The sequence below is a fragment of the Coturnix japonica genome, chromosome 5, assembly GCF_001577835.2.
Source record: "Coturnix japonica isolate 7356 chromosome 5, Coturnix japonica 2.1, whole genome shotgun sequence".
Lineage (NCBI taxonomy): Eukaryota > Metazoa > Chordata > Aves > Galliformes > Phasianidae > Coturnix > Coturnix japonica.
The window spans coordinates 4,833,492-4,860,899 of NC_029520.1; the positions used below are offsets into that span (position 1 = coordinate 4,833,492).

The window sequence follows — 27,408 nt, forward strand, 5'->3', positions numbered from 1 at the left end:
GGCTTGAACCTCTGATTAACCATCTGAGGCAAGTGTTGTGTCAGCTGTGGGAGCACAGGTGAAGGTAATTCAGCTGTGCTTCTGGAAGGGGTGAAGCTTGGACTCCACCTCTCCTAGATCTCATTTAAGGGCTGACCACCACTAAGGCAGCATCTCTTTCTCTGGAGATCACTGCTGTGTGGAGTTCTGGTAAGAAGTCTCAACATTTTCCATCTAGACTAAAGGCCTCAGAGTTGGTGAGTTTTTTCTATAGATAATCTCTGGCTATCTATTTACCACCATCCTTGTGCTATTTCCAACTGTACATTATTATTTTTGCATTATTCCACTGTACAGTGACTCTGCATATAAGAGAGGGGCTGAAACTGGATGGTCATTGTGGTCCTTTTCAACCCAGGCTATTCTATGATTCTACAAAACCAACTGCACAAATAAGTCGAGAGGTATCAAATTTCTTTACAGACCATAGATGACATTAAAGTAATAAAAAGTGAGGCGCTGCTTCATATAAGCTGCAACATACTGGATACTCACCCTGAAAATGAGTACTGCAAGCACCAATATTATCACACTTCCCTGTTCCTGCTATGGTACTTTGCTACATCCATTTCCCTTCTCTTTCCATCTGTATCCATGACCTCAAGCTGCTGCAAAGTCAGGACACCTTTCTCAGCCTTTCCCTGTAAGAGATGTGACCAGTGTACATCTTCCATTTGTGTTCTGAGCCATCAGTTGGTTAATCACTGCTTTTCATTTGATTAGCCAGCTGCCCAACCAAGAGCGGGCTAACAGTTTTCCTGGTCAGTACCTTAATATGAGCAGGTGATGCCCAAGGACCAACTGCAGCCAACCTTACCTCTCTCACCACACCAACTAAGAAGCAAGAGCACCTGCTTGGACATGGCAGTCTGCATCTCTGCATGCAGTGGCAACATGCATCTCCAGAACACTCAGCTTTTAAGTACCATTGTGATACATGCAATTAATATGGGAAACCATTCAGATTAATAAGAGTTTCCATTTTGGCAATGTGATCACAGGGTGAAAATATCTGTTCTTGATACTATGACTTGATACTATGACCTTCAGACTATGACACTATGACTTCTAGTGTAAAAAAAAGAAGAAAAAAAACAAACAACCAAGGATGAGTTAAACAAGTGCTGTCAGATTGGAAAGAGCAGAAGGAATATTGGCATGACCATGAGCCACGCAATCAAGATGTCTGAACTAGGCATTTGCCAAACAATGAGGCTCTGTTAAACACTTGTATAAGTTAATAACCAATTCTTCAAGTTCCAACTTGAGAAAATGCCCACCTGTATTTTATTAAGGTTATAAATCAGATGTAAAGAACAGCTGAAAATAAAGCTACCCAGAGAGCCAAATAGGCATTCCTTTGAAACAAACTTTATGATATCTAAGTATTAACTTCAGTTCAGCTACGACCAGGCATATTAACAAAGCATTTTCTACAGGGCTATTAAGAGAAAGCAGTATGTATGCTGTATAATTTTCACTATGAAAATGATTGTTATGGGACTTCTGGTGAAAATGAAAACATTTTTAAGTTTGTAAGATTCGAATTCTCAAACTCTGCCTGAAAAGCTCCTGAGGAGGCACATCCTGCCACTGAATTTAGTTTGCCACAGACTTTAAGGCAGTAATAACACAAGCAGCTTTTTGAATTGAAATATATGACATCCTCTGCCTTTCTTGTGATTGCAAAATCTAGATGGGTACATAAATCTGATAGGACACAATGGATCTCTTTTCTCTTAGAGGTAGCTGTCTTTTCACAAGCTCAATTCTGGAAATTATTTTGCTTCATTAAATTAGATTTCTATTAATGTCCTTCCTTTTTATTGCTGCTGACAGTCGTTCTCACCTATGCTTAATGCTCTTTGTTTTAAAATTTTCTACTCCTTCAAACAGATTAAGTGATCATCTTAACACTTTCTTTGTATTTATATACACACACCACCCCTTCTGATAAACAGATAATCTCTGCAACATCGTGTGTTAAGTGGCACATTTTATTTCCTTTCCATATTAAAAATAAGAGCTTCCTGCATGCTCCCTGCTCAAATTACATGGATTTTCTTTAAGATTAGGGCATACGTTGTAACAGCAGTATATAATTTTCCTGCACAATGATTTTTTTTCCAGTTGAAAGGTATCCTATAATATCATCGGCATCAACAGGATGTTGATCAGACACCTGATTCTCAGCGAGACAAAGCTTCTATGTTTGGTGACTTTATTCTCTGTAAAAAGCAGCTTTCAGATACAGAGCAGCTACAGGAAAACTTGCAAACAATCTGGCAACTCATTCTTTGACCACATAACACTAGGCCAAAAGATGTAAAAAACTGTAAGATTGTTTAATTTCTCCTTCTTTGTTACTCTGACATTCTTTGACCACATAACACCAGGCCAAAAGATGTAAAAAACTGTAAGATTGTTTAATTCCTCCTTCTTTGTTACTCTGATTTTATCTTCTGCTAGTTCTATGCACGCTTAGAAATGGGACGTGGGCATCATCTCTCCTAAAAACATTTACCCATTTGTGAACTTTTCTTGTTAAAACTACAGTATATACAATGGATAAGAAGGTCATACAAACATCACATATCAAAAACATCAGTTTGTTCTGAAGATAAAAGAGATAAACATTGTTATCATTAAACATAACGATTCTCAAAATCTGTTTTGATTCATTCCAGAACATGGAATCTTTGATGCTTAAAAAAGCCCCTTGAAATGAATGTAAGTCAGCCAATTACAGACTCATGGCACTGAGTTGCGCAGGCTACAAAATACACGTTTCTCATTGAATATTTGTTCAAAGTCACAGGCTGAAGCTCATGCTAGAGAAGACCATGAAGTACAAGCCAGCATACATTAAAGTTCCATTCCTTAAGAAAGCCTAATGATCAAATTGCTAGTGTGTATGGGAAACTGTTAATCACAGCCTGAGCCTCTGATTAAACCACCTGAGGCAAGGGTCAGCTGCAGGAGCACAGGTGAAGGTAATTCAGCTGTGCTCCTGGGAGGGGTGGAGTTTGACTGTGCCTCTCCTAGATCCCATTTAAGGGCTGACCACCACTAAGGCAACATCTCTTTCTGGAGGCTGCTTCATTGTGGAGTTTTGGTGGCAAGTCTCAGCATTTTCCATCTTGACTGCAGGCCTCTGAATTGGTAAGTTTTTCCCCATTGATACCTTCTGACTCTCTATTTACAGCTTTTCTTATATTATGCCAACTATTCTTGTGTTATTCTAACTATACGTAACTATTCTTGCATTTTTCCTACTGTACACTAGTGGCATGCATATCTTATGTTCAGAAGTCTGCTACTTCTAGCTGCTATTAATTATTACAGCAAGAAGCATTAAGATGGTGCAGGTATCAGACAAAGGAGCATACAAAAATTTTATAGAGTTCTAAATCTCATGGTTGCAAGGACACTGTGTAAATGTGAACTTTTACTTACATATTTAGATGGTAAGAAGAAATAATGTAATAACAACAAGAAAAAAAACCACTATTTTAGGCTAGATTTGTTTTGTGTATCTAGTTAATAGAATCCTTATAGACAGAACAGATATCACCATTTTGCAGTCAAGTAATTTGCTTAAACATTCATTAAGACTTGACCAAATTAAGTTAGTATGGCAAATGAGTACATAGCAGAATGGTACGTAAATGTGCGCACTCAAGAAGGCTGGATTTGCATGGCTTCATTTTTTTTATGATTCATTAACCATTTCCATCATCATCCCTTTAAAATTGGTAAAAACAAGTTAAATTTTAAAAATTAATCGTTTTAAAGAGAATTCCCCATACTAAATAGTTCTTCTAAGCTTGTCATTCAACAGTTTTTACCTGCCTACTGCTTCATATTGTTCAAGTCAGTCCTGAGAAATAGGACAAATATAATACACAGCAAATATATTAATTTTTTAGATGACATAAGGCAAGGTCTCCAATTCTCTGCAGCTTTGGAAGTTCAAAGTCTCCTGTTTCTTCAGGATGTTGAGTATACAAAGTGTTTGACAAACAGACAAAACAGCAGATGGCAAAAAACAAACATTCAACATGAAATATTGAAGATCATTTGAGAAAATGGTAGACATTTGCCATTTTTATTTTAACAGCAGAATTATGTTTAAAAATAAATCCCACTATTTATTATGCTTGATGCTAATGAACATCTGTGATTAGAATGTTCTCAACAAGGGAAGTCTTATTAATTGCAATCTACATACAAGATGTTAGCTGCTTTATATACTTTTTGACTTTAAGATAGCTAGCACCTTTTGTCAAGTAATCCTTAAACAGGCTGTACATGGCAGTGCTCACCATTCATCCTAGCTTCCTAAGTTGAAGATGCTCTGCTAATTCACTACCACCATATATAAAAACGCCTGAAGCAACTGCACATAGTCTCATCCTCTGCCTCCAGCAATACTACTACTGCCAACAGTAGCAGCTTCAGAAAATCATAAATGAACATATTGTGCTTAGAGATGTACAACCACTAAGATGTCTTAAGTTTAAGTTTTATTTGAGGAGCACGGGAATTACTTCATGTGAACAAGATGCAGCAGGTAAGATGAGAGGTTGTAGTGGAAGTGCTCAGTCATGGCTTGAAGTAGTAATTGAGCACCTGGTGGGAAGGCAGGGCCAACCCAGGGCAGGTCAGGTGCAAACAGTGCAGCTGAGTAACTAGAAGGGCTGGAGCCAGGATCCACCTCTTCCCAGACCTCATTTAAGGCTTAGCAATGGAGGTGAGGGTGTCTTGATGGAGATCACTACCTACTGTAGGTCTTCCTAGGTTAGTAGTTCTTAAGCACCTTGGATCAATGCTACCTGCAACAATGACTTTCACAATAGAACTATGCACTATGTATTGTACACTTCTGTCGCTCCTATAACCAGTGGCTTACAGGATGCATAAAAGTAATTCATTTATTATCACTATGCCTTTATAGACTATTGATCTTACTAGATGTTCCATCAGTAAATGCATGTAGAAAAATAAGAAAAACACAGGATATAAGAAAAATATAGAACACGAAAGGTCTGTAAGCAGCTCTACTAGAAGAGAAAGACTAATAGTGACAGGCATACACTAACAACAACCGACAAGCAGCAGATCTGCCTTGGAGAAAACACCTACAAGGCAACATCAGCATGGCTCTTTAGTCAGAAAAGCAAATCCATCACTCAGAGTGGGGAAAAAAACTCTAAAGTTAAACAGCATAAAAAAGAAGAAAAAAACCTCATGTTTTCTAACATTTCTCACTCCCTTTTCAGAGAGCATTGACCATATAGACCAGAAATGCACAGATTCTAAAGGAAAACCTGTAAGTGAAAACAGTTTTTTACCTTCTAGAATGGCAAGAGTAGATGTGCATATGCTCTCTATAGCTCTGCCAATAGTCTGGTTTACAGAGTCATCTACCTAAAAGAATACATAAGAACTGAGTTCTGCCCACCTTTCTTCTCTGGATTGCCACTTTTCATTATGTTTAGGAATTTAATTATCCTGGGACTTCTTCATGTTGGCCATTTTAACCAAGTGGTATCAAAGACATATGCCTTATTGTGCTCTTAGAGGTGAGCTAAATAACCTCTTGATTTAAAAAGCCTGAATTATGTGAGGGATTAAAACAGAGGAACCAAGTTAACCTGAAATAATCTCATAGAGCTCTGAGATTGCTACGTATGAAAACCATGAGGATGGGAAACATGAATATTAAAGCAGTATGACTCTACAAAAGTGCACCAGAAGCCTTCAATTAAGACCTAAAATATCTTTGTAGTGAGAGGACCAATACTGAATGCTGTAATTGAGAAGCAGCTGCACTAGGGCTGAGTACATAGGGACAATCACTTCCCTGCTCTGGCTGGCAATGCTATTTCTGATGTCACCTAGGATGCCATTGGTCTTCTTGGCCACCTGGGCATACTGCTGTCTTGATCTGAGCATCTACCAACAACCCCAAATCTTCAAAGAGCTTTCTAGTTGCTCTGCCCCAAGCCTGTAGCACTGCATAAGCTTATAACCAAAGTGCAGGACCTGACATATGGTATCAATAAGTTTCTATTAGTTTCTAAGATGGGTACTTACTAACAAAGCCAGTCTTTGGTACTTCCTCTTCAGTTCTGCCGGGCTGTCGGATGGTTGTGCACCCAGGATTTGGTACCAGTCCTTTCCTGTTATCTGCTCCAAGGCCATCTCTGTCTGGCTATGAAGTGATCTGCTCAGTGCTGTGAGGAAAAGGAAAATTCTAAGTGCGATTTGAAAAGGGAAGAAAAGCAAGGAGGGAGGAAATACAGGCAGCAGGTAATGCAGGCTATAGGGACGACCCTGCATTTTAGCTGCTATTTCGCAGCTATCTGCATTTTGAGCAACGTATACAGCCGATTAATCTCAGATCCACCTACCTGCCCCGCACCGCCGGCCGCACCGCGCAGCCTGCCGGGCACCTCCATCACTCGTCCGGTGGGAAACCTAACCTCCACCCGCAGCTTTAACGCGGCGATAGGCAGAAAAACGAGTTCCAGGCGGGGCCTCGAGTGTTTCCACCCGGGCCTCAGTGGCGAAACACCGGCAGGAAGCGGCGTGTCTGTCGGATCAGACGCCGTCTCCATAGCGATCACGGCGCTGCTGATGCGGCGGCGTGTGCTCCGTATAAGCAGCGGCTCCAGCCGCCCCCCAGCGCCCGGCCCCGGTTCGGGGCGTTCGGGAGCGGCTGTTCCATCCCCTGTTCTGGGTTTGTGTGTCTGTCTGGCCGCTCTTATGGGGCGTGTTGGGTCAGATTTGTCAATAGTAGAGAGGAAAAACTAAGTTTTGTCTCCCTGGAGATAGGGATATGATAGACGAAATGTCATAATGATGTGAGCAAATGAGATGGAATGTGTATTGGAAATATATGTTTTCTATTATATTTCTGCAAAAAAAAATGATTGAAAACGTCTTGGGAATTATTTAAGCAACTTACAATATTGTTTAGAAAGGTACTCTGTGCCCAGATGTACAGTCTTTTGTCGTTCATTAGCAGTGTATTTAATGAGGGTTTTTTAAGTGATAGATAGTTAAGGTAACAGACAAGTGACAGATTGTTTGTCTTGAACGATTTCCCTATTTCAGGCCCATTACAAAGCAATTAGAAATCTGACAGCGTTTTTCCTCTGCATTACTGATCATCTAAAGTGATGAGAAATGAGAGGTGATGAATATTAATTGTGTATTTTCATATAATTATCATAAATTATTACCTTGTCTACTGTGCTGTGAGTGAAGTGAACTCAGTGGATGAAAACTCAGACAAAATTGGTATTTTGAAAGATTTTTATAACTTAGGTTTTACTTTATGACTTTACAGTGTGGTGTCAATCAATCTAAATCAGTCATTAACTGAGGGAAAGATAAGGATACCTGTTCGTTTTCCTTCTTTGCTAAGGTAGGTCAGCACAGTATTTACTCCTGCACCCTCTTACTTAATGTTTCAGGTTTAAAATGGTTATAAAAGTGGATACTTGGCTGAACCAAGAACCTGCTATTTTCATCTTTTATCACTCACTTGGTATATGTTCATTTGCATTTGCCACCTGTTTGTGCTGTGATTTTTGTCTAGGGACCCCAGACTCTGCCAGTAATGAGCAGTGCTTGTATGGCTTTAAATTCATATAACAAACAGACTGAATAAGGCTTCTTTTGTTGATATAACTTGATCTTGTTTTCAATTATAGTTAAAACAAAAGTTTAAAGATCCTTACCAATAGCAAGATAGTTTAATGCCACGTTGGTTACTAGCTAAATACATCCAAAGGCAATAGAGCAGCAACTGTGGTGTCTGTAACCTTTGCAAGCATGTCAAATCAACAGCTTATGTTAACAATAGTTTCTGGGAAATGTAGTTATCAAATTAAATATTTAGTTTTTATATGTTTTATTATAGTTGCATTTTTTTCCTGATAATTGCAAATGTTTCCACTTATTTGTTGAAGGACAGAGTGCTAATGGGCTTTGTGATTACTTTCTTTAGAGGTACACTTTACAGTTAATGATACTTTCAATGAGCATTTTTCCATTATGCAGTTTCTTTTTACAGACTAAACTGCGTTCCAGTTATGGGGGCTTTTAGTGGTACAGTGAAGGACACAGTTGCTGTACGTCAAGTGCCATTTGCTTATGTGTTTCTGTATTACATGGAGGTTTTAGTTGTAGCTTAAGCTCAGATGTATGTTGTCTTTTCAGTTTCATCTGGATGTAGTTTGAAGGTCCTGTCATGCTGTTCTAATGGCTAGTTGCCACTGGAAGCAGGAGGGCAACAGAACAGCAAATTTTGCATAACTAGTCAAAGGGTTCCGTTTGTCTAAGATGGTTTGTAGCTGCTTTCAGTGGACAGAAAGAAGGGGACAGCAGATCAGTTAAAGCAGCCTTAGTTTATCATTTGCCTAACTATTATAATTTGGTGTTGGGACAAAAATACTATCATGCATTAGTTTATTACAAAAGGAAATATTATTTAAACCTATATGAAGTTCTTTGAGGATGGCATCCAATGCAGAGGGAATTAGAGAGAAGATATCAAGCATCATTTGATTGCTGCTAAGTGTAGCGTTGTTGGGGAAATCAGTGGCATAATGCCATTTTTACATATTTACATATGTAAGGCTAGAATTTATTCCTAAAAACATTAGAAACCATTTGTAGTTGTTGTGTGAGAAATCCAGTCAAAGTATTCTATGATAAATTAGTTATAGGTATTAAATGATTGCATTGGAAAGCTCAGTATAGTGGAGACTACCTTTCTACATACACATTTACATTAATTTCAGCAGAGTTGCTTATATTAATCATTCAGTCACTAAGAATAGTTTAAAGAAGCCTTTTCAAGTACAATTTTTGGCCTGCTTTTTTGGAGATAGACATGGGAAACACATGTACTGTGATTGAATGGGATACCTCTGGGGATTGGGTGGAATACATCAGAGGAAGCAGAGGGAGCTGGCCAATGCTCTGTGTGATGATTAGGGGAGATCCCTGATATTTAAACAAGGTAATTGTTACATCTGTCTTTAAAAACAAACAAACAACACAAGAGGGAGGACCAAGGAAATAGTCTGTCTCACTGCCTGCAAAGGTTATTGAGCAAACCCACGTGGAAGGCATCTCTAAGCACAAGAAGGTAAAGAAGATCACAATCTATTGCACTTCTAAACAGGAAACAGCAAACAACAAAAATCTAGTAAGTGCTTAGGAAAAACACCATCTGGCATGCGCCACATGGATGCACAACCTATATTGGCAAAAGATGTGCGAGTAAAGCCATTGCAACTTTTCACTCGTGTCATTTGTCAAAGTAAGATGTTTAATTTGCCACCATGTGGTAATTTGTAAAAATATAATGAAGTAAATATTTTCCTAGCATCATTCTCAGTCTAAAGATGGAGGCATGTGGAAAACATGTAAGGTATTTTTATACATTCTCAGTACAATATACTCTCAGTTTCAGTCAAATAAAAGGGAAATTTCTCAAAATCCTACAGATTTTTAGTTTTTTCTCTTCCTTTAAGATTGTAGTTTTTTCAGTGTTTGTGAATCTTCCATTCTGGATCCATTTGCAGATATTAAGGATAGTGCACCTCTTTGCTGGTGGGAAGAAATCCTGTTGTGTGAAGGCTGTGGTCAGGGCATGGCAAGGTTGGCTGTGGGATGGAGAGTCAGGGACAAGCATGATAGCAGGCGCAGCCAAGTCAAGCAGCTGGGTCAGTGAGCACCCTGTCCTGTTTGTCATCAGGCTTGGGGTGAGAAGACAGGGCTGAGAAAGAGTCAGCAACGTGGGTTGTCAGTCAGGGTGAGCCTCAGGTCTGGTGAAAGGGTTCGGCACAGCCTGCCAATCATTTCCAGGCCTGGCCAGAAGTGATCCTGTGGGCTGAGGTCCCCTGCCTGGCACGGCTGCTGTGCAGGTGGGTCTGCAGCTCCGGCCAAGCTGTATGTAAGAGCTTCAGCTTAAAGGCAGCTCCCGCAGAAAGAGATGGAGGCCTGGGCTGGGGACACCCTGCAGAGTTGTCTGGCGGCTCCCCAGGGTCACTGAGAAAGGAGGAGCAGTTCAGCTGTGCCAGTCATGAAGCTGGCCCTAAGCCCAGGCAAAGCCCTGGAAGGGGGATGCGATTAGGCTCCATGCAGTCATTTAAGATTCTCGAGGTGCTGTTACCCTTTTTTCTCTGCTTCCTAGAGAAGTGCAGGAGCAGATGGTAGCCACTTGAAGGTCTGCAAGTATAAGTGATGCCTAACTTTTGATCTTTTACAGCTTTTAATTTCCCTTATGATCCTCCTTGCTAGCAAGACTGTGCTACGACAACTCAATTTTCAGGGAACTCTCACTTTGGTCAAGGAAACATACACTCTAATTTTTCATTGTAATTTATTTTCCTTAGCACAGAAACTTAATTCCTCAGACCTAGAGTATGTTTTGCTTGCACTGGGTATGAAAAAGTCCCATTTCTTTGGTGTTTGGGGTGTGGCAGACACTAAGAATATTGGCTGCTGTCTAGTTTTTATGTCTAAGCGAGATTAGATATTGAGTGTGTCATTATCTTGTGTTATCCAAAAAGCATTACTTCAGCATTTTTTTCCTGTCTTAGGTTATTAACTAAGCAATGTAGTTTTCTTCTTGTGGGATTACTGAAGAAAAATCTTTCATGTTTTTCATGGTCTGGAACGGCAGGGTTTCAGGGTTTTGGTGGGGGAGGTGAAAGAGAGAGAAGCAGCAGCTTCTTTGTACTCACCAATTCAGAGATGTGGGATAAAATTTTCATTCAAGCCTTTGGCAAGATTCCCAACAATTTAGTGGGATACGAGTTTGATATACAGCGTGCACTTACTCTGCTACTACTCAGGATGTACTTTTTGAGAAGAAATAGTTTTCTAGTAAACTGCAATTGGAAATGGTATTGTGCAAAAGGAGAAGATTTGGCTTTCCTAATAAAAGGAAAACAATCATCACTTTGTATTTCCAGATCTTGCATGAGTTGAGAACAATTCACATTACGCTAATTAGCCAGATGTAAGGTTTACAGCATTATTTCTTGATGTAAGTCCTTCCCAAAGTGATATAGATTATGTACATAGGTCACTCAGAAAGTAATGTCTCCTATTTATTTCCATGGAAATGACAACAGATACAAAAAGCACAGTAACACTGTTTGATAGATCAAATTCTCAGCTACAAAACACTGTTTTTCAGCATATTTACAACCATTAGCCAATTTGTGTGGATGAGCTGATCAAGATGCTCTTCATTTTTTGATTTGACAACTGTGTCAGTCTGTTTGGAGCCTGGCTTGTCTTTCATTTCACTGTCACCTCTGCAGAAACGCACCATCCACCACCTCACTGTGCTCTCATCTACAGTTTGGTCTCCCTACATGTTCAGCAATTGATGATTAATGTCAGTGGGTGCCGTTTCTTCCACATGGAGGAATTAAGTGGCACACCTTTGCTTACTATGCACTTGCATATCAGGTGTTGCTTTGTCAGACTGCCCCTTTACTGCCATGTTTGCATGGCAGCAGCATGTAACAGAATATCAGTGGAAGGTTCAAGCTCTACTGCCGTGCCACTAGCATCTGCCTCTGACTTGTTAGACCATTGTAGTACAATATGAGGCATTAGTTTCAGAGCAACCCTTGTACATAACGCTATCACTAATTAGGTGTGTGATTCTAAAGCCATTTTCATGAGTAATTATATTTATAAAACCAGGTATAAGAAAATCCTTTTTAGGCTTTTCACCATTTTTATGACAGTTTTTATACAGGCCTGCACCAGACAGTGTTTCAGGAATGTAGTACTTGAAACATCCCATTCTCATCTGTCAATTTAATGCTATATTAATATGGTTATCTGGAGCATGCATGCACATAATCCAACAATAATGCAAGTGCAAATAGAAACAAAATGTGTCTGGAGAGAAATGCTTGTAAATAATGAATAAATGTAAGATTTCCTTAACTACACCATTATTATTAAGAACTAATATTGCTTTTATTTTTAATATCTTTAGTACATAAATAGAATGCTTTTGCTGTGTAGGGAGCACTTTTCTTGAGAAATCACACAAGATCTGCTGCAATTACTGAAATAAAAAGAATAATATAAATTTAAACATGTAAATTTAAATGCAATTATAAATCTTTTGAACTACTACTGAAAAATTATGAAGAACAATAAAATGTACTTGTCCAATGAGCATTATAAATAAATAAGTTAGATTAAAATGAATGATTAGATAGGTATAACAAAGAGGTGTCCAGTGAATGTCTAAAGGATGGTTGTTACATCTGATGTACTTCATTGTATATTGTAAGTAATTGCTATCCATAAAAAATGCCATGGCTTCTGTATGAGGCATAATTTGACAGGCAACACCAGTACTAAGCAACAGTGAGTACAGATCCTTGGCAACTGTCATTATCCTGCTGTTGAATTTACATTCAAAACTGTGTGATAACTTTGACCTGTGTAGCTGTTACTGAACCAGTGTCTGTTTAAGTATATTTTTCAGTTATGGAAAAAACTGTTAGCCTTGAGCAAATCAATTTCTTAGAAAATCTATATTGTTTTCAATTTAAAGAAGAAATAAGAAGAAATGAGCTTTAGCTTGGTAATAATAATTGTAAAATTCCACTAGAGAAGTAGAATAAAAAATTGGATCTCTTATGGTTTAAAAAAAAATAAAATGAATCAGCTTGTGGAGTCTAACTGAGAGTAAGAGTTTGTGTTGCAGTCATTACAAAATGTCTTTGTTGGTTTGTCCATGAATAAACAGTAGCTTTATTGCTTGTAAATGGGACAAAAAGTTGTTAGATTTTTTTAGCATGTTTGTTTGTTTGTTTGTTTGATTGTTTTTTAGTTTTTTTCCATTTATTCCACTTAAATTTCTGTTAACCTTTTCTCCTTGTATCTCTATGTGGGAATTTTTTTCTTGTGTCACAAAAATAAGGTTCTCCACTTTATCTAAATTCACTTTGGTTAATTAGGAATTTTGCTTAATTAAGGAGTGCCAAGCCATCTTTCCTGACTATGAAGCAAAATTTCATAACAAGTTTTTAATGAGATTTCCACGTATTAAGTCCTTTGTTTTATTATGTTTAATCTCCGGAAGGATGGGTGCCAGTGTTAAGTCTAAATTTGGGTTTTTTTAAGGTATAAAGCAGTTCAGCACTACAAGAATGAAATTACTCTTGATAATTGCATGTTTCTGTGTTCTCTTTGAAATCATCTCAGTTAAGATGTTGAAGTTATTCTTGGTTACCCTAAGATTCACATACACTGTGTGCTTAAATGATAGTTATGATGGTAGTAAATTTTAAGAAGAGGCTGAACAAGGACTGAGAAACTAGAAATATCTACAGCAATCCTGTAGGTATTTTCTTTTTATTTACTCTCAGTTACAAAAGGAGCTTTGCATATTGTTAAAGTCATAGCCCTTGGCTACGTGAGACCGATTATGTAAATGTTTATTTGGCACATAGAAATAACATAATCTCTAGTTAATACCAACTGTAATGTTACTATTGTCAGTGCAGCTGATGCAATAGTTAAGGTTTATCCATTAAAGAAGGATGTTCTGAATTTATTTACTGAATAAAATAATGACAATTAATACATTTCATTCTACAAACAAATCTTCCTTTGGTGTTTTGCTGTTTAAATGTGTAACAAAACAGTCTTCTAAGAGAAATGGATTCTACAAAAAAAGCCCTTCTTGCTGTCACTAGTCAGAATTTGAAACATAGCATAATGTGTTCAGTCTTGTTATTCAGATAATTTTTTGATTGAACTCAAATCTTTAGTATTCTATTGATCATAGTGTGTGTGTGTGTATATATATATATATATATTCAGTATGAGCATCCCTGTGCAATGCATGCAGTTAAATTTGGAAGTTCATGCTTCTTGTGACATCATTTAAGTGACTTAAAAAGAGAATATTCTGACAGTTAAGAATTACTTGAATATGAAAGGAGATGGAGGTCTTGATCTCATCCTATTCCTTTTTGTCTTTATCTTTGATATTGCTGTTGGCACAGTTACACTGGCAGTGATTTGGATCTTCTAAAGATAGGATAAAGTGAGACTGTATGATCTTCATATCGTATCCCATCCAGGTCTTTGAACTGTAGTCTATAATAATTATTTTTATTTTTTTTTTTGCCACTGATAGTAGTCTCAAATTGAAAGTTTGAGGGTTTTTTTTCTTATTATTTTAAATGCTTTTTAAAAATTATGTATTTCTATGATATAGTTTTGTTTTCATTTTATGTGAAGGAAGGCTTGTACAGACTTAGTGCTAGTGCAGTGTAGTATTGCTGAAATACCTTCTGAACTTCACCATCATCCTGTCTTAGAGCACTGAATACCACTTCCATTACAGTTCTGGCTTATGCAAGTAGAGAGATTACTTGAGATAGAGAGATACTCTACTTGAGTAGAGCTGAAATCTCAAGTAAGTGAAATGATTTTGATTTGCAGAAGCAAGAATCGGGGTGAAACTCTTAACACTTTTTTATAATGTTTTTCCAACTTTAATTAAGTTGTTGTGTGCTTTTCAGTGATTAAGTTTTTGGAACTCCTGGTAATCAGTCATTGATGATGTAAACCAGTGAAAAAACAGAGCACAAAAATAAAATTTTAACTGTATTTATCTTTTAGAAAATGTTTCTGATCTCCTGCAAAAAACAACTCTTGAAAATTCTGAAGGGAACCAAAGCTCTAGACAACTTCTATTTGCCTGTAACATGTCTGCAGTGAGCAATTGTATCAAGAAGGTCAAAACTTCAGGATTGTTCTAAACATCAAACAAAATCAGTTCAGAGCTGTGATGGTCTATCAGATATACAGGCAGCTACAAATGAAGCTGTACAGACAATTTTCTGTCTCGTAGTATCATCCAAGGGAGACAGACCTCAAAGTGTTCCCACAGGTCAACTAAGGTAATCAAAGCTTTTTTCTGTTGCTTTTAATCTAATGTTTGATGCAGTTCGGTCACCTTGTAATGATGATTCAGTTGATATTCTTAAGCAGACCTTGATAACTTTTATTAAGGTTTCTTGACTTAACAGGTTCTTAGAATACATCTTTTAAAAAAAATGTATTGATTTTTATCAAATATTTCCTAAAGAAGAATAAAATGACAATAAAACAGGCATCCCAGTTAGCCTTGAAAATTTTTAGCATGCATAGTAATAGGTGGTTAATATTTACCAGGTTGATTTTCCTTAAAGGAGAATGTAGTTCTCCATAATGAATCCAAGAATGAGTGGATCCCATCTGGAAACTGCCAATAAAACAATTGAATTTTGGAATGTACCACAGAGATAACTAAAGTGAAAAGCTTTTTCTCAGTGTGTTCCATTTTGAGCTGGACAACAGGCATTAACTTAGGCTAATCTAGAAGGTTATAGTTAGCCCTTTAATTGTGTGCTGACGTGACCTCAGAGTACAAATGGCCTTAAATTTGTTTTTAAGTGTTTTCTTGTAATGCTGAATCCAAAACCACTGAGTTATATGTCATTGCTAATGTTGTATGATAAGATACATATTTTAATATATCTGTCCCCATGTGTATGAAAGTCTAAAACTCAAAAAGGCAATTTGTATTAACTTTTTTAAAGGGAGTAGGTTCTGGGTTTCCTATTAATATGGTTGAGCACTCAACACAGAAGTAGCTACTCTAATTTGATGGCTTGAATTACTTTAGAAATGCAAAAATAATACAAAAAAGGTTTGGATTTTTATGTGGCCGTTTTGTCATTTAAGAAATGTAGTAATTATAAACTGTGAAAAATTGCCTACATAGCAGTATGTTTTAAGTGAAGTACCACTTCAGCACACACTGAAATGGAGTACTGCCAAGGATTTTCGTGGGAGAGAAATTAAAATCCTAGGCCTCTAACCAATTCTGAGTTTTGCATGGGAACCTCCTGTTGCAGACTAGGACGGAGACCGTATGTCACAAATGTTTGTTCTGAAGTATGAGATTTCATTATGACTCCCCCTCACCCCCCTTTATTTTTCATCTCAAACTAGCATTGCTGTAGTGTTAAACAGAAGTTACCTTTGATATAAGTGTTTAAAAATAGTGTTATAGGGTTTTCTTGTTTGTTTGTTTTAATTAACTGTTAGTTTATTTAACTTTATTCTGCTATATGTAATAAACATATTGTGCTATTGAGGAAACAGAAACAACTAACAATAATCCCCTCTTTGCAGTCACAGCACAGGCATAATTGCTGTCAATTTGATTGAAATTTTGTGTAAGAGATGCTGTTGTTGGTGCTTACTTTTTAAACTAGAACCAATAATCTACAGTGTTCACCGAGAGCATTTTGTAATTCAAGGTTTTCTCAGAACCAACTGGAATTTTTCAGTTTTCATTTGTGCTGATTGGTTTTAAGAAGCACTGATAAATATTTCATAGGAGAACTTTATCATAAAGCAATAGAACAGTGTTTTGAGTATTCTTGGAAGTTCAGAGTAAACTCGTCTTGGGACAGACCAAATCTATTTAGCTTAACACAACCCGATTTATTTGTTGTCTCTTTTTTAGCTCACATGCTAGGAACTAAATTCTTACATTCTGAAGAATGTTAATGTCTATAGATCCCGATTGCCTTTTTGCACAATTATAAGCATTCTTAAAAATTGTATATTATTTAAAAAGGTAACTATCTTAGATTCTTCTTTTTAAATCTGAAACAGGATTTTTTTCCAGCAGAATTAGAAGTGCTCTCTGTTCCTCTGTTTCAGAACTCTGGCATGTCCAGAAGGCATTTGAGGTATCTGAAGTTATTAAGCAGCAGCCAAATGCAATCAAAGTCACAGCTTACAAGAATGGCAAAAGGAAGATCTTTGCTAAAGTTTCGCTGTCCTAATCCAGTTGCATGTAGTAAGAGTTATTTTACATGCATTAACTTTATTTATAGCTTTTGCTTCAAATCCCACTGCAAATCTGTTGTTTTCCTTTATAATTACATGAAATTCTTCTTACTTTGTACACTGTTCCTAAAAGGTGTCTTGTTACCATTTCTTATAAACAGTAAGTCAAACAAGCTATGGAAATACAGACAGGAATAATATACAATATTATTACTTGTTAGTAAAAGATGAGAGCTCAATGCTTTTAAAACAATCATTTTATGGATATATATTTTCCTCATCTTGTTATCTTGTTTTCTAGCAATAATCACTAACATACTAAATGACTAAATGCGCAGCTGCAGATTGGCAAATTTGTTGAGAATGGATTTCTGATTTCCAGTTTATTTTTTTTTTCTGACTAAAAAGGATCATAAAGTATATTTGTAATCAGTATTCCTTACCTCTTGTATCCATTTAGCTGCTGGAGGACTGCACTGAAAAGCTTGTTCTGAACATGGCTGCACAATGAGAGTTCTTGGCAGACAGCACTGAGGCACTAGAACCTAAAGACATACCCCATGATGCTGACGTTTACATTTCAACTGAAGAGGCCTTTTTAGACCCATTTTTAAAAAAGGAGGAAAAAATAAAGAAATAAAAGAAAATGAACAACCCAAACAAAAACAAAATGAAGAATCCCCAGCAAATGGCTTAAGGGTTGCAATTAAAAATTATTTTCATTCTGTCTTTTTGCATGGTTTAACAAAACTAATGTTTACTCATTTACAGCTCAGTAAGAGGATAATGTGCTTAATGAAAGAAAAATCTACTGACAGCCACGTTTATTGCCCTTCATTAGCATTGGTACTTAATTTAATATAGATCTGAATAGACATTAGGGAGCCTGCAGGAGGTTAAATGGTGAAAATGTAAAGAGATTATTGAATTTACTGTTTAGTTTCAGTGACATCAAACAGACAAAATTAATTAAGCTTATTCCACTAGTAAAAATAATCCAGAATGTAAGATTAGATTCATTAATGTTGTTTATAATTTTTTGAACATTTATTCCAGCAGTATGGAATATCTGCTCTATCACACTGTATTAATTTTATACTTTTCAGTAAGGCCATTATTAACAATATTCTTTTCTCTTCATTCCCCTATAAGTCTGCTAATTTTGTTGGTTTTTTTTGTTTGTTTTTAATAAGGGAAAAACTGTTTCTGAATCATTTACATTTTAAACATGAATAAATCTTTGTCATGTTTTAATATTGTGACATCCATTCTGAGAGTTCTGCAACAAATTTGGGGCAATGCTTAATAGAATTAAGTAGAGTTTGGAATCAGATTGAAGATATCAACTGGGCATTATATTAAATGATTAATTCAGCTCGCATTTGTGTTAAAGAATCATTAATTAATAGAAGTTAATGTATTACTAGAAGCAAAATGTTTATTAGTGTAGAGTATGTATAGGTCTAGTTGCAGTGAGAAATGCAAGAAAAATTGTCTGAAGTTAATGAAAGGGTTCAATTTGTATAATCTTGTAAGAGTAAAGGCAGAGAGATGTTTTTAAACATGTTAGGGATAGTAAAGGAGAAAATCAAAAGAGGAATAATTCAACTAGTGAGTATATATTTTATATACATGTTCTTTATACATAATCTTCACGTTCTGGGGCATCTTTATTTTCTCATGTATTTTCTTTAGACACAAGTATTTTGTTTCATTTTTCTATAGCACCTTTAATTATCTTGTGTTATCATGGGTGTTAAATCTTCCATTCTGTATTTGCAAATACTGAGATGATATTTCTATAAGTTCTTTGCAGATTGGTATTATTTAATGCAGATGACATTTCAGGAAGATATCTATGTAGTACCCATAGCTGACTGTTTGCCTAAGAAAATGACTGCTGTATAGTTCTTTGTATATAAATAAAAATCTCATATTAATTAGTAGCACCTTTATGATCTACGTGCTGTAATTGAAGGGTAATGTAAGTATTCAGGGATGAAACTTACGTTAGTAAGCCTGTGTCTTAAATTGTCAATTTTATATAGAGTAAATTCTTTTGGTAACATGAAAATTATTCTGGTACAGAGGATTTGTTTTCTAGAGTGACTACAATGAATGGGCTATATATTCAGACGTAGATATTTTTATTTATTCTTGAAAAATGTATGATAGAGCTGATATTTGCACTCTGAGTATCATTAAAGTAATAATATTTCAGTAATATTGTATGAGTTGCTACAATTTGTTACAAAATCTTTGCTGTCTAGCATGTAGCTGAACATTAAGATAGGTTTTCAAATTCATTCTTTATTTTCTTTATTTCATTTTCCTCTTTCAAGCCAAGTTCAAAACAAAAAGTTCTGTGCTTTGTCTGCTGTCTTTGGCTGTGTTTCACTGTAACATGCACTGCTGTTCTTTTAGCACCAAAATGTTGGCACATGTTACTGAAAATTTCACACCATCTCTTGCTGGATCAGCAAGCTTAACCTACCAAAATCTGGTGTTGTTGAATGGTTTTTGACTGATAATCAATCTTTTTGCTGCTCGACAGTTGTTGCTGGGACACAGACTAGAGCAGGTGGCAGATGTGCCTTGTCTTTTGAGAAAAGAAAGAGTAGGTGAGCTTGGGCACGAAGTAACATATTGTGTGTCCATTAAAAGGGTAAGTATAACAGGAAAAAGTCACTGCTGTTAGTAGAAAAAGCATCAATATCAGAAATAGGCCTTTTTTTACTCCCGTTTACAACTTTAATAGAACTGGAAAATGGCACTAATGTATAATTCCATGTGCTCAGAAATCAGAACTGATGTTAAAAGTATTACTTCTCTAAATAACATCCCACGGTACTCTTTCTGGCTTGTATTTTTTGTTATTTATACATAGTTTGAGAGTATGAGTCAAAACTATATTTTAAATTAGCTACAGTATATTGTAGATGGATTTCAGAGATGTATATATGTAGCGAGGCAGACAGTGTGTATTTAATAACATTGTGTTTTTTTTTCTAGCCCAAGACAAGAAATAGAACAAGGTATTATTATAACTTGTTGGTGTGAACATACTGATTGCTGCGTTAAAACTCTTAATACATAGACAACAAGTTCAAACTTCACCAGCGAATCCCTTTTGCAACCCTGGAAAGTGATCATGTGAAAATTAGACCTTTTATGTGTACATTTTCACATAAATGTTTGCTAAGTCAGCATCTTCATTGAAACCTGTATTTTAAATATTCAGCCAGACATGAAGTGTGTCAAAGGCATCTTGCACATATTTTCATTGATTCAAGAGGTATAAATACCTGGCATAATTAGAATTCCCAGTTATGGCTTTCTTCAGTTGATTTGGATTTATTCACCTCCTCACCCTTCTTACATATTAAAATTTAATTGAGATTTGGGTAAGATGGATAAGAATACAGAGATAGTTGACTAGTTTGTTTTATCGTCTGAGATAAAAATTGAAAACTACCAGTTCTGTTGATTTATTAAAATGTTAATAATAAGTACAAGTGACATTATCAGTTAAGGTGTCATTCCAATTAGCTAACAAAACAGAACCAAGTCTCAAGCATTTAAAACATATTTTGGACAGACTATTGTAGAACTTTTATGTTGCAGAACTGTGCCAAAGAGTTAATGCTCTGTGGTATGTTATTATTCCATGTAATTTACATATGGTGAACATCTGTGTTTGTATGTAATGATGGTTCACTGGAAATATATTGGAGAGCAAATTCACATGTTTGTTTGAAGGTATTTGTATGTATAACAGTTGCTGAACTTAAAGAAACAATATGTTTATTTTTCTCAATACTTTTCTTTTGTCAGCTTTTATTGTAACCCCGTTGCATCTTTGCAATTGAATTTCAGGTATCCAATATATGGCTTCAACTTTTTCTTCATTAGTTATGAACCTAAGGTGATAATTAGATCTTTCTATTTAGTTTAATTCTAGTTACAGTAGCAACCTTGTATAAGAGAAAAATCATTTAACTATTAATCTTCAATAAAATGTTTGTGCATTTTATTCACTATTACAGAAACTTTGGGCACATGTAAGTTTCCATACTGTATTTTTTTTTAAGTTTCTGTGTTAGCCATTAACCTTGAATATGCTTGAGAACTACTAAATTGGAGATCAAGGAGCTTGGAATGACCCATTAGTTTTGTAGTTGGACTGCAGTTCAAAACCAAGTTATACTCAGTTCTAATTTGCTGTACTGCTGAGAGTGATTTCTGAAGGAGCCTTCAGAGAAGTGAAATTAAGCATTTGCATTTTTATATCACTAAATTGACTAGACATACAGCTCACCTGTAGGTAGTCTCATTGAAAAGAACACCTAATTTAGCTGTGCTGATCTTAAACTGAATCATTTTCTAAAGGCAGCATGTTGGCCAAAACGTTTTTGTTGATCTCCCATGCTCATATATATTTTTTTAAGTCATAGTGACAAGGCTTCATTGCTGAAGCATGGGCCACTTTGCTGATCGTATAGGTCACTTTATCTAATTAATCAATTTTATTACTAGGGTGTAGGGCATTATTTATGATCTGCCTCCACATCTTGTGCTGTGGATAACTGTATTAAAAGTTTTTTGTGTTCTGTGGGTTTTTCACCATGAGTGTAAATATATTCATGTTCTGTTATACAGATTGCTATGTTAGTTTGGTGGCTAGATTAAAAGATATCATGCCCTGTTCTGTTTATATAGGAGTGTTGGCAAGCATGTTTATATCACATTTTTGGTACAAATATAGCACGGTACAAGATTCAGTCCAGTCATTCTAGTGAAGATATTTACCGTAACTGTACGTTTTATTTTAATGAACAAGATTTTCTTGTCTCAAAATAAATTCACCATTTTACAGTTTTAAAAATAATGATTTGAATATGTTTAAAAAATGGAAGAGCTAAGACAGTGCAATTTATATTCATTCACTATATTTAATAGTGAATGAATGTGCCTTCATTTTAGTTTTTGTTCAACAGGAACTTCTATAAACATTTAAACCTCACTTAGCATGATTTAATAATTCTGGTAATGTATTGCTAGTGTCTATGAACAGATATGGAAACAGTTAGCTCAGAAGTGATCACATTTTTGCAGCTTAGCCCATATTCTTCCCCTTAGAGTTATAATTGTGTGTTATGTGTGTACAATGTATGTTTTCATTGTCTTTTTTAAAAGTAAAACCAAACATAATGAAAATGATTTTGTCTTTTATTGATACCCTTTGAAAAAGAGGCCAGTGGAAAAAGTAATCCAAGTTTAGTGTTCTTAATGCTGCATTTTGTGTATGTACTGAAATTAAGATACATGATTTTTTTTTTTTCTGTTAAAGAACATGTGATCTACAGAATTTAGTACTGTACCATGACAAGTTCCATTTGACAAGTATGTGTGTGAGTATGTTGAAAATAGGACTTCTCTGTAAAGATTAGATGTCACTGAAAAGGTTGATGCTCACAGTTTTACCAGTTGATTTGGAAATGTCTCATTTCCAAGTAGCATTGTAAATAACTGTATCCTTGCTACAAATACTTATAACAAGCACTTTTTGTCATCAAAATGTAAGAACTGGAGTTTTCACATTTAATTTTCAGAAACAAATACGTGTCCTCTATGATCTTGAAATTAACACCTTTTATTTATCTTGTAATTACTGTAAATGGTCATTATTTAAGTGGAATTATAATGGAGTTTGGTCTGGAAAAAAAGAAAATATTATAAATTAATCATAAGAGTATGCAAAACTATGTATTTCATTTGAAATTGTGAGCCTATTTGTCTTATTGTATAGGTTGAAGATTTCAAAATACACCACTTATTGGAAGTTATATAAATTTCCTTTTGAATCATATATCAAAATGGTCTTGGATTCTCTAGTTAGACAATAGCTAATCCATATCCTGAAAATTAGAATAACAAAACTCCTCATTGTCAAGAGAGATGCTAGTGTAACAGAGATTATATTTTAGATTTTGGTTCTGACAGAAAACATACTTTAGTATTTTACCATGGAAAAATTATATTCTAATTATTGCAGATTTTTACAGCCCTGTCTTATTGTGATTATGTATTTGAAATGGTAAGTATCTGCTTCAGAGCTATTTTGGGACCCTTTGTGGTACTAAAAGTTTCCTTTCTAGCTTCTCAATGGCAATGAACTTTTTAGTGTTCCTTTTTCAGAAATCTAATGGTATGATCCCACCTTCAAAATGCTGCATCTCTTCCTCCTTTAGATTTCGCAATTAGCAAACTCTGCTGCTTCTTTTGACATCAAAAGTAAAGGTGCATATAGTGTTCCCTTAATCATTTCCATAGCAGATTTTTATACAAAATGTCAGTCTAGACATACTGATGGTTCAGTAACCGTACTAATTGTATCTTGTCTGGCTTTAACTTTATTTCCTATACATTCTCTGTCCTGTGCATTAATGTTGGTATTTTCTTAAAGTAATAAGAGACATCTTTGTGGTGTGCTTTAGCTTGATGATGTTTCTGATCTGTAAATAAAATTTCCACTGTGACAGATTGACTAGATTGATTTCTAGGACTATACAACAGGTTTTGTGGAATGAGGGATGGCAACTTAACTAGAAGGTGTAAACTGATATATTATCACAGTTGGCTATATTTATGTGTATGTATATGTATAAAGTGGCAATACACACAAAATGTGTGTGTCTATGTATAATGCTATTTTTTTTAGACTGGGCAATTATTTTCCAAACATAGCTTTAGAATTATGTATTGAATGAAAAGAATATGGAAGCACTGAGGTACAGCAAATGCACTTAATGTAATTGAATGTGAAAAGTATACCTCTGTTTAGTCAGTAGTCTGATTTGACCTTCCTAGTCATGACTTAAAAGACAGATCCAGGGTAAAGTTTGAGAATTATTTATGCATAGAACGAGCCAGGGTTTGGAAAGCAATTTTGTCCATACCTTTTGCATAATCAGCTAACTATCTTGGTCTGTAGAACCTTTGTCTTAGTTACTTTGCACTAAGCACAACTATTCAGATGCAGCATTCTTTAAATAATGCAAAACACTGAGATGTCTATCCCTGCTAACTTGCAGACTGCAGTAAGAATTCATTTGAAATATTTCATACTTAAATCTCTGATCCTTGGTATAAAATCCTCCGAAACAAAACTGGTTGTTTGCTGTCCCAGTCTAGAGGGAGATGGTCTTATCATCCTAGATCCAAGAAATCTAGAAGTTCAAGAGACCTTCTCTCTCTTTTCCCTGACAAATAGAAGAAAACTGTTTGCATTGCCAAGTGTCAACCTATCAGCTGAGGCGTAAAGCCATAGAACCTTAACCTTTCACCTAGACTGTTTGTTTTTATCTTTGTTGACGCAGCCTCTTACAGATTTGTCTTATTTATGCTGTTCACCTTTTAAGCTTACATAATTCCCCAAGTAATTTCAGATTTGAGTGTAAATAAGGGAGAAATTCATATGAAATGGCATAAAGAAATATTAGTTTTCTTAAACTACCCACATCAAATTTTGGATTTCTTGAAACCATCTTCATTGCTGTGGGGCTACTTGAGCATAATGATAGGAAATGTTGCTTAAATTTTAGTACTGATTCCCTGTTAAAGTTGTTTGTAATATTAGAAATTACTATGGCTAATCATCTATGTATTTTCAATTATTTCCCAAAAACATTTTGGGAAAATTTCATCATTCACTGATAAAGCTAAACCTATGTTTGTGCTTAGGGAAAAATATGTAAGAGTATTTTCACCAGCTGGGGGGTCCTCTTTATTTTTAATGGATGCAAATACAATGACCTTTTTTCTTGAGAAGCTCATGTGAAACTTCAGAGCAGGGGGTGAAATATTTTGATTGGCAGAGAAGATGGGATGTTTATAATTTTAATCAAATTTAGAATTAAGACATACTTCAAATAATATGTCAGACTAGTGTTAATGAGTTTAAAATCTAATGACAACAGCTGTCATTTTTAGTTAAATATAGCCATTGTGCCTATGGCAATAAATGACACTTCTGAACATGCAGAAACAAAAAATTCTCAAGTATTTAAAGAAAAGGGAGTGACTGTAAAGTTATCTAAACCCAGGAATGTGACCTGGGCATAATGTATTTCCCAAATACAGAGGCTTCTTTAACTTGAAGAAAAGACGTAATTGAATGCAACATTATGTGTTGTTACTACTGGGACATTGTTATTTTAGGAAACTTGGACATATTCTTTTGTTTCATGGGTATATTTCTGAGAAGTCTGTAATTTGTTACATTATATATAAAAAAAGGTTCAGATTCATCTCTGCATTACTGTGTTGCTCCCTTTAAAATGCATTGCTCATTTTTCACAATCTGCATTAATAAGTATTAACTGGGGAAATTATGTCCCATGTCTAATACAACAAATATTTTTTTGCAGAGTAAGTTTTGTTTGATAGAGCAAACTCTCAACTACAGAACACTATTTTTCAACGTTGTCAGCTCCATTTGCTATGCATTTTCACCAGTGTTCAAGAAGGACATGCGTGCCTCACTGATACAGATCTGTACCAGTGGAGGTGATACAGTGTTTCACAGCTGATATGATGTCATTGTTGCTGGGACAATGTTGCCCATTGTCTTTCTTTGGCCTGAAGAGATGGAAGTCAAAAGGTGCTAAATCTGGACCATTCGTTGGCTGTGGTAGGGCAGTCCATCCAAGATAGGGAATGTAATCCACAGTCTTTAAACTGATATGGGGCTTGGCATTATTGTGTATTTGTGCACAGTTTGCTTCATCTGCACTGTGTCAGATGCCGTTCTGTCAGACTGCCCCATTTCTGCCATGTTTTGCACAACAACAAAATGGAATGGAATATTGGTGACTGAACCTCTACTGTTATACCACTGACATCTGCCACTGATGTCGTGGGTCAACATAATGAAATAGGAGGTATCATTTTCAGAGCAGACCTTGTATGTCTTGAGTATGGGAAATTGGTAATCACAGCCTGAACCTCTGATTAATCAGCTGAGGCAAGTTTTGGGTCAGCTGTGGGAGCACAGGTGAGAGTAATGGATCTGTGCTCCCTGAAGGAGAGCCTGACTCCACCTCCTTTAGACCTCATTTAAGGGCTGACCACCAATGAAGCAGGATCTGTTTGAGATGGCTCCTTGGTGGAGATTGCCTCAGCATTTTCCAGTAGACTGAAGGCCTCTATTGGGTGAGTCTTTCCTTTAAATAACTTTTTGGATACTTATCACCACCTCTTTTGTACCATCTTTGCGTTACTGTCACTATATTTCACTGTACAGTCTTGCTAGTGGATTCCTGTTTTGTGAATCCCAGAGATAAATACCACACTTCTCAAATCCGGAAGGATCATGGTGGCACAAGTGTGTATAGCTGTATTAGTGTTCAGGTAATTTCAGGTAGCAAAAGTAATTTGTTGCTGTAAATTTAAGTGGACACAAAGACACTCAAGTGACTGATATTACGTCTACAATGCTCTGAAACAGTGGAAGCATACTCACTGCCTAGTAGTGCCTGCCCTCTGTCTATGTAGCAGACTCGCTCATGTCTTGTTCAGCCCCAGCTAGGAACAAATGGTCGTGCTTAGCATTTTTTGGCTTTTATTATCTTGGAAGGTTTATTCCTGTTGTTTGAAGCCTCCTTGCAGGCTTATACTGTAAAGTATAAACGAGCTTGACTTTCAGAGTAATTGTCCCACCAACCCTAAGGGGTGTTTTAGATATTACCTTAAAGGGTGGGCAGAATGTATCTTCATCACATTCTTTGGCTTAGGCAGCAGTAATCTTCCTAAATTTGCCTTACGGCATCTACTTGCTCTTATCGTTCAAGGCCAAGCAGGCTGTAGGTTTCACCTTCTGTCATCTTTCATTATAATTTCAATCAGCTGCCAGTTCTTTTCCAAGTATCAGTCTGCTCAGGAAGAAGTCAAACTACACTTATTAATGTTGATACCTAAACAGAAAAACATTCTTTTATGGTTACCACAGCCAAGCAGTAACACTTCCTTATATGAGAAACAGCATAAAATGTGTCCATTAAAATGAATTCATCAATATCCTATCCAACTGAATCACAGCACAGACTTAGAATAGGTTTTGTCAATGTATGTTAGGGCTCCCTCATCCAAGGTTAAACCTTCTGAAACTTCTCTGAAAATAAACCTCTTTGTAAAATCCATGGATGACAGTCTATCCATCTTTTAACTCTCTCATATTAATTGAGGTCTTAAGATCTGTTTTTGAATGTTAGTGGAGATGTTTTTCTACCAGTAGGTAAACTGGTCTTGTAATCATCTATTTATTGAGACAGTGTTGTTTTCTGGTTAGGTCAATTGTATTTGTGATTCAAGATTTGCTGTTCATGTGAATTTTGAGATGCATCTTCTTCATTACTGCAGTTACATACCACTTGGAACCTGTAATTA

The 27,408-nt window shown here is 35.9% G+C and overlaps 1 protein-coding gene and 1 long non-coding RNA gene across 3 annotated transcripts in view; one reads left to right on the forward strand and one right to left on the reverse strand.

Moving 5' to 3' along the window:
- The window catches only part of DNAJC24 (DnaJ heat shock protein family (Hsp40) member C24), a 24,687-nt gene extending 18,104 nt beyond the window's left edge, over positions 1 to 6,583 (reverse strand). Inside the window, exons 1-2 of the mRNA XM_015863494.2 lie at positions 6,456 to 6,583; positions 6,139 to 6,278 (exon numbers count right to left, since the gene is read on the reverse strand). Coding sequence (XP_015718980.1) covers positions 6,139 to 6,246 — 108 coding nt within the window. The 5' untranslated portion in view covers positions 6,247 to 6,278; positions 6,456 to 6,583. The remainder of the gene's footprint in view (positions 1 to 6,138; positions 6,279 to 6,455) is intronic.
- On the forward strand, positions 2,397 to 19,188 carry LOC107314349. 2 transcript variants are annotated; one of them, XR_004307643.1, is made up of 5 exons: positions 6,810 to 7,240; positions 7,397 to 7,474; positions 14,737 to 15,017; positions 16,834 to 16,972; positions 17,423 to 19,188. It is a non-coding gene; the product is annotated as an uncharacterized LOC107314349 (long non-coding RNA). The 2 variants fall into 2 exon arrangements; XR_001555369.2 differs by lacking the exons at positions 6,810 to 7,240; positions 7,397 to 7,474 and adding an exon at positions 2,397 to 3,201.
- The last annotated feature ends 8,220 nt before the right edge of the window (positions 19,189 to 27,408 follow it).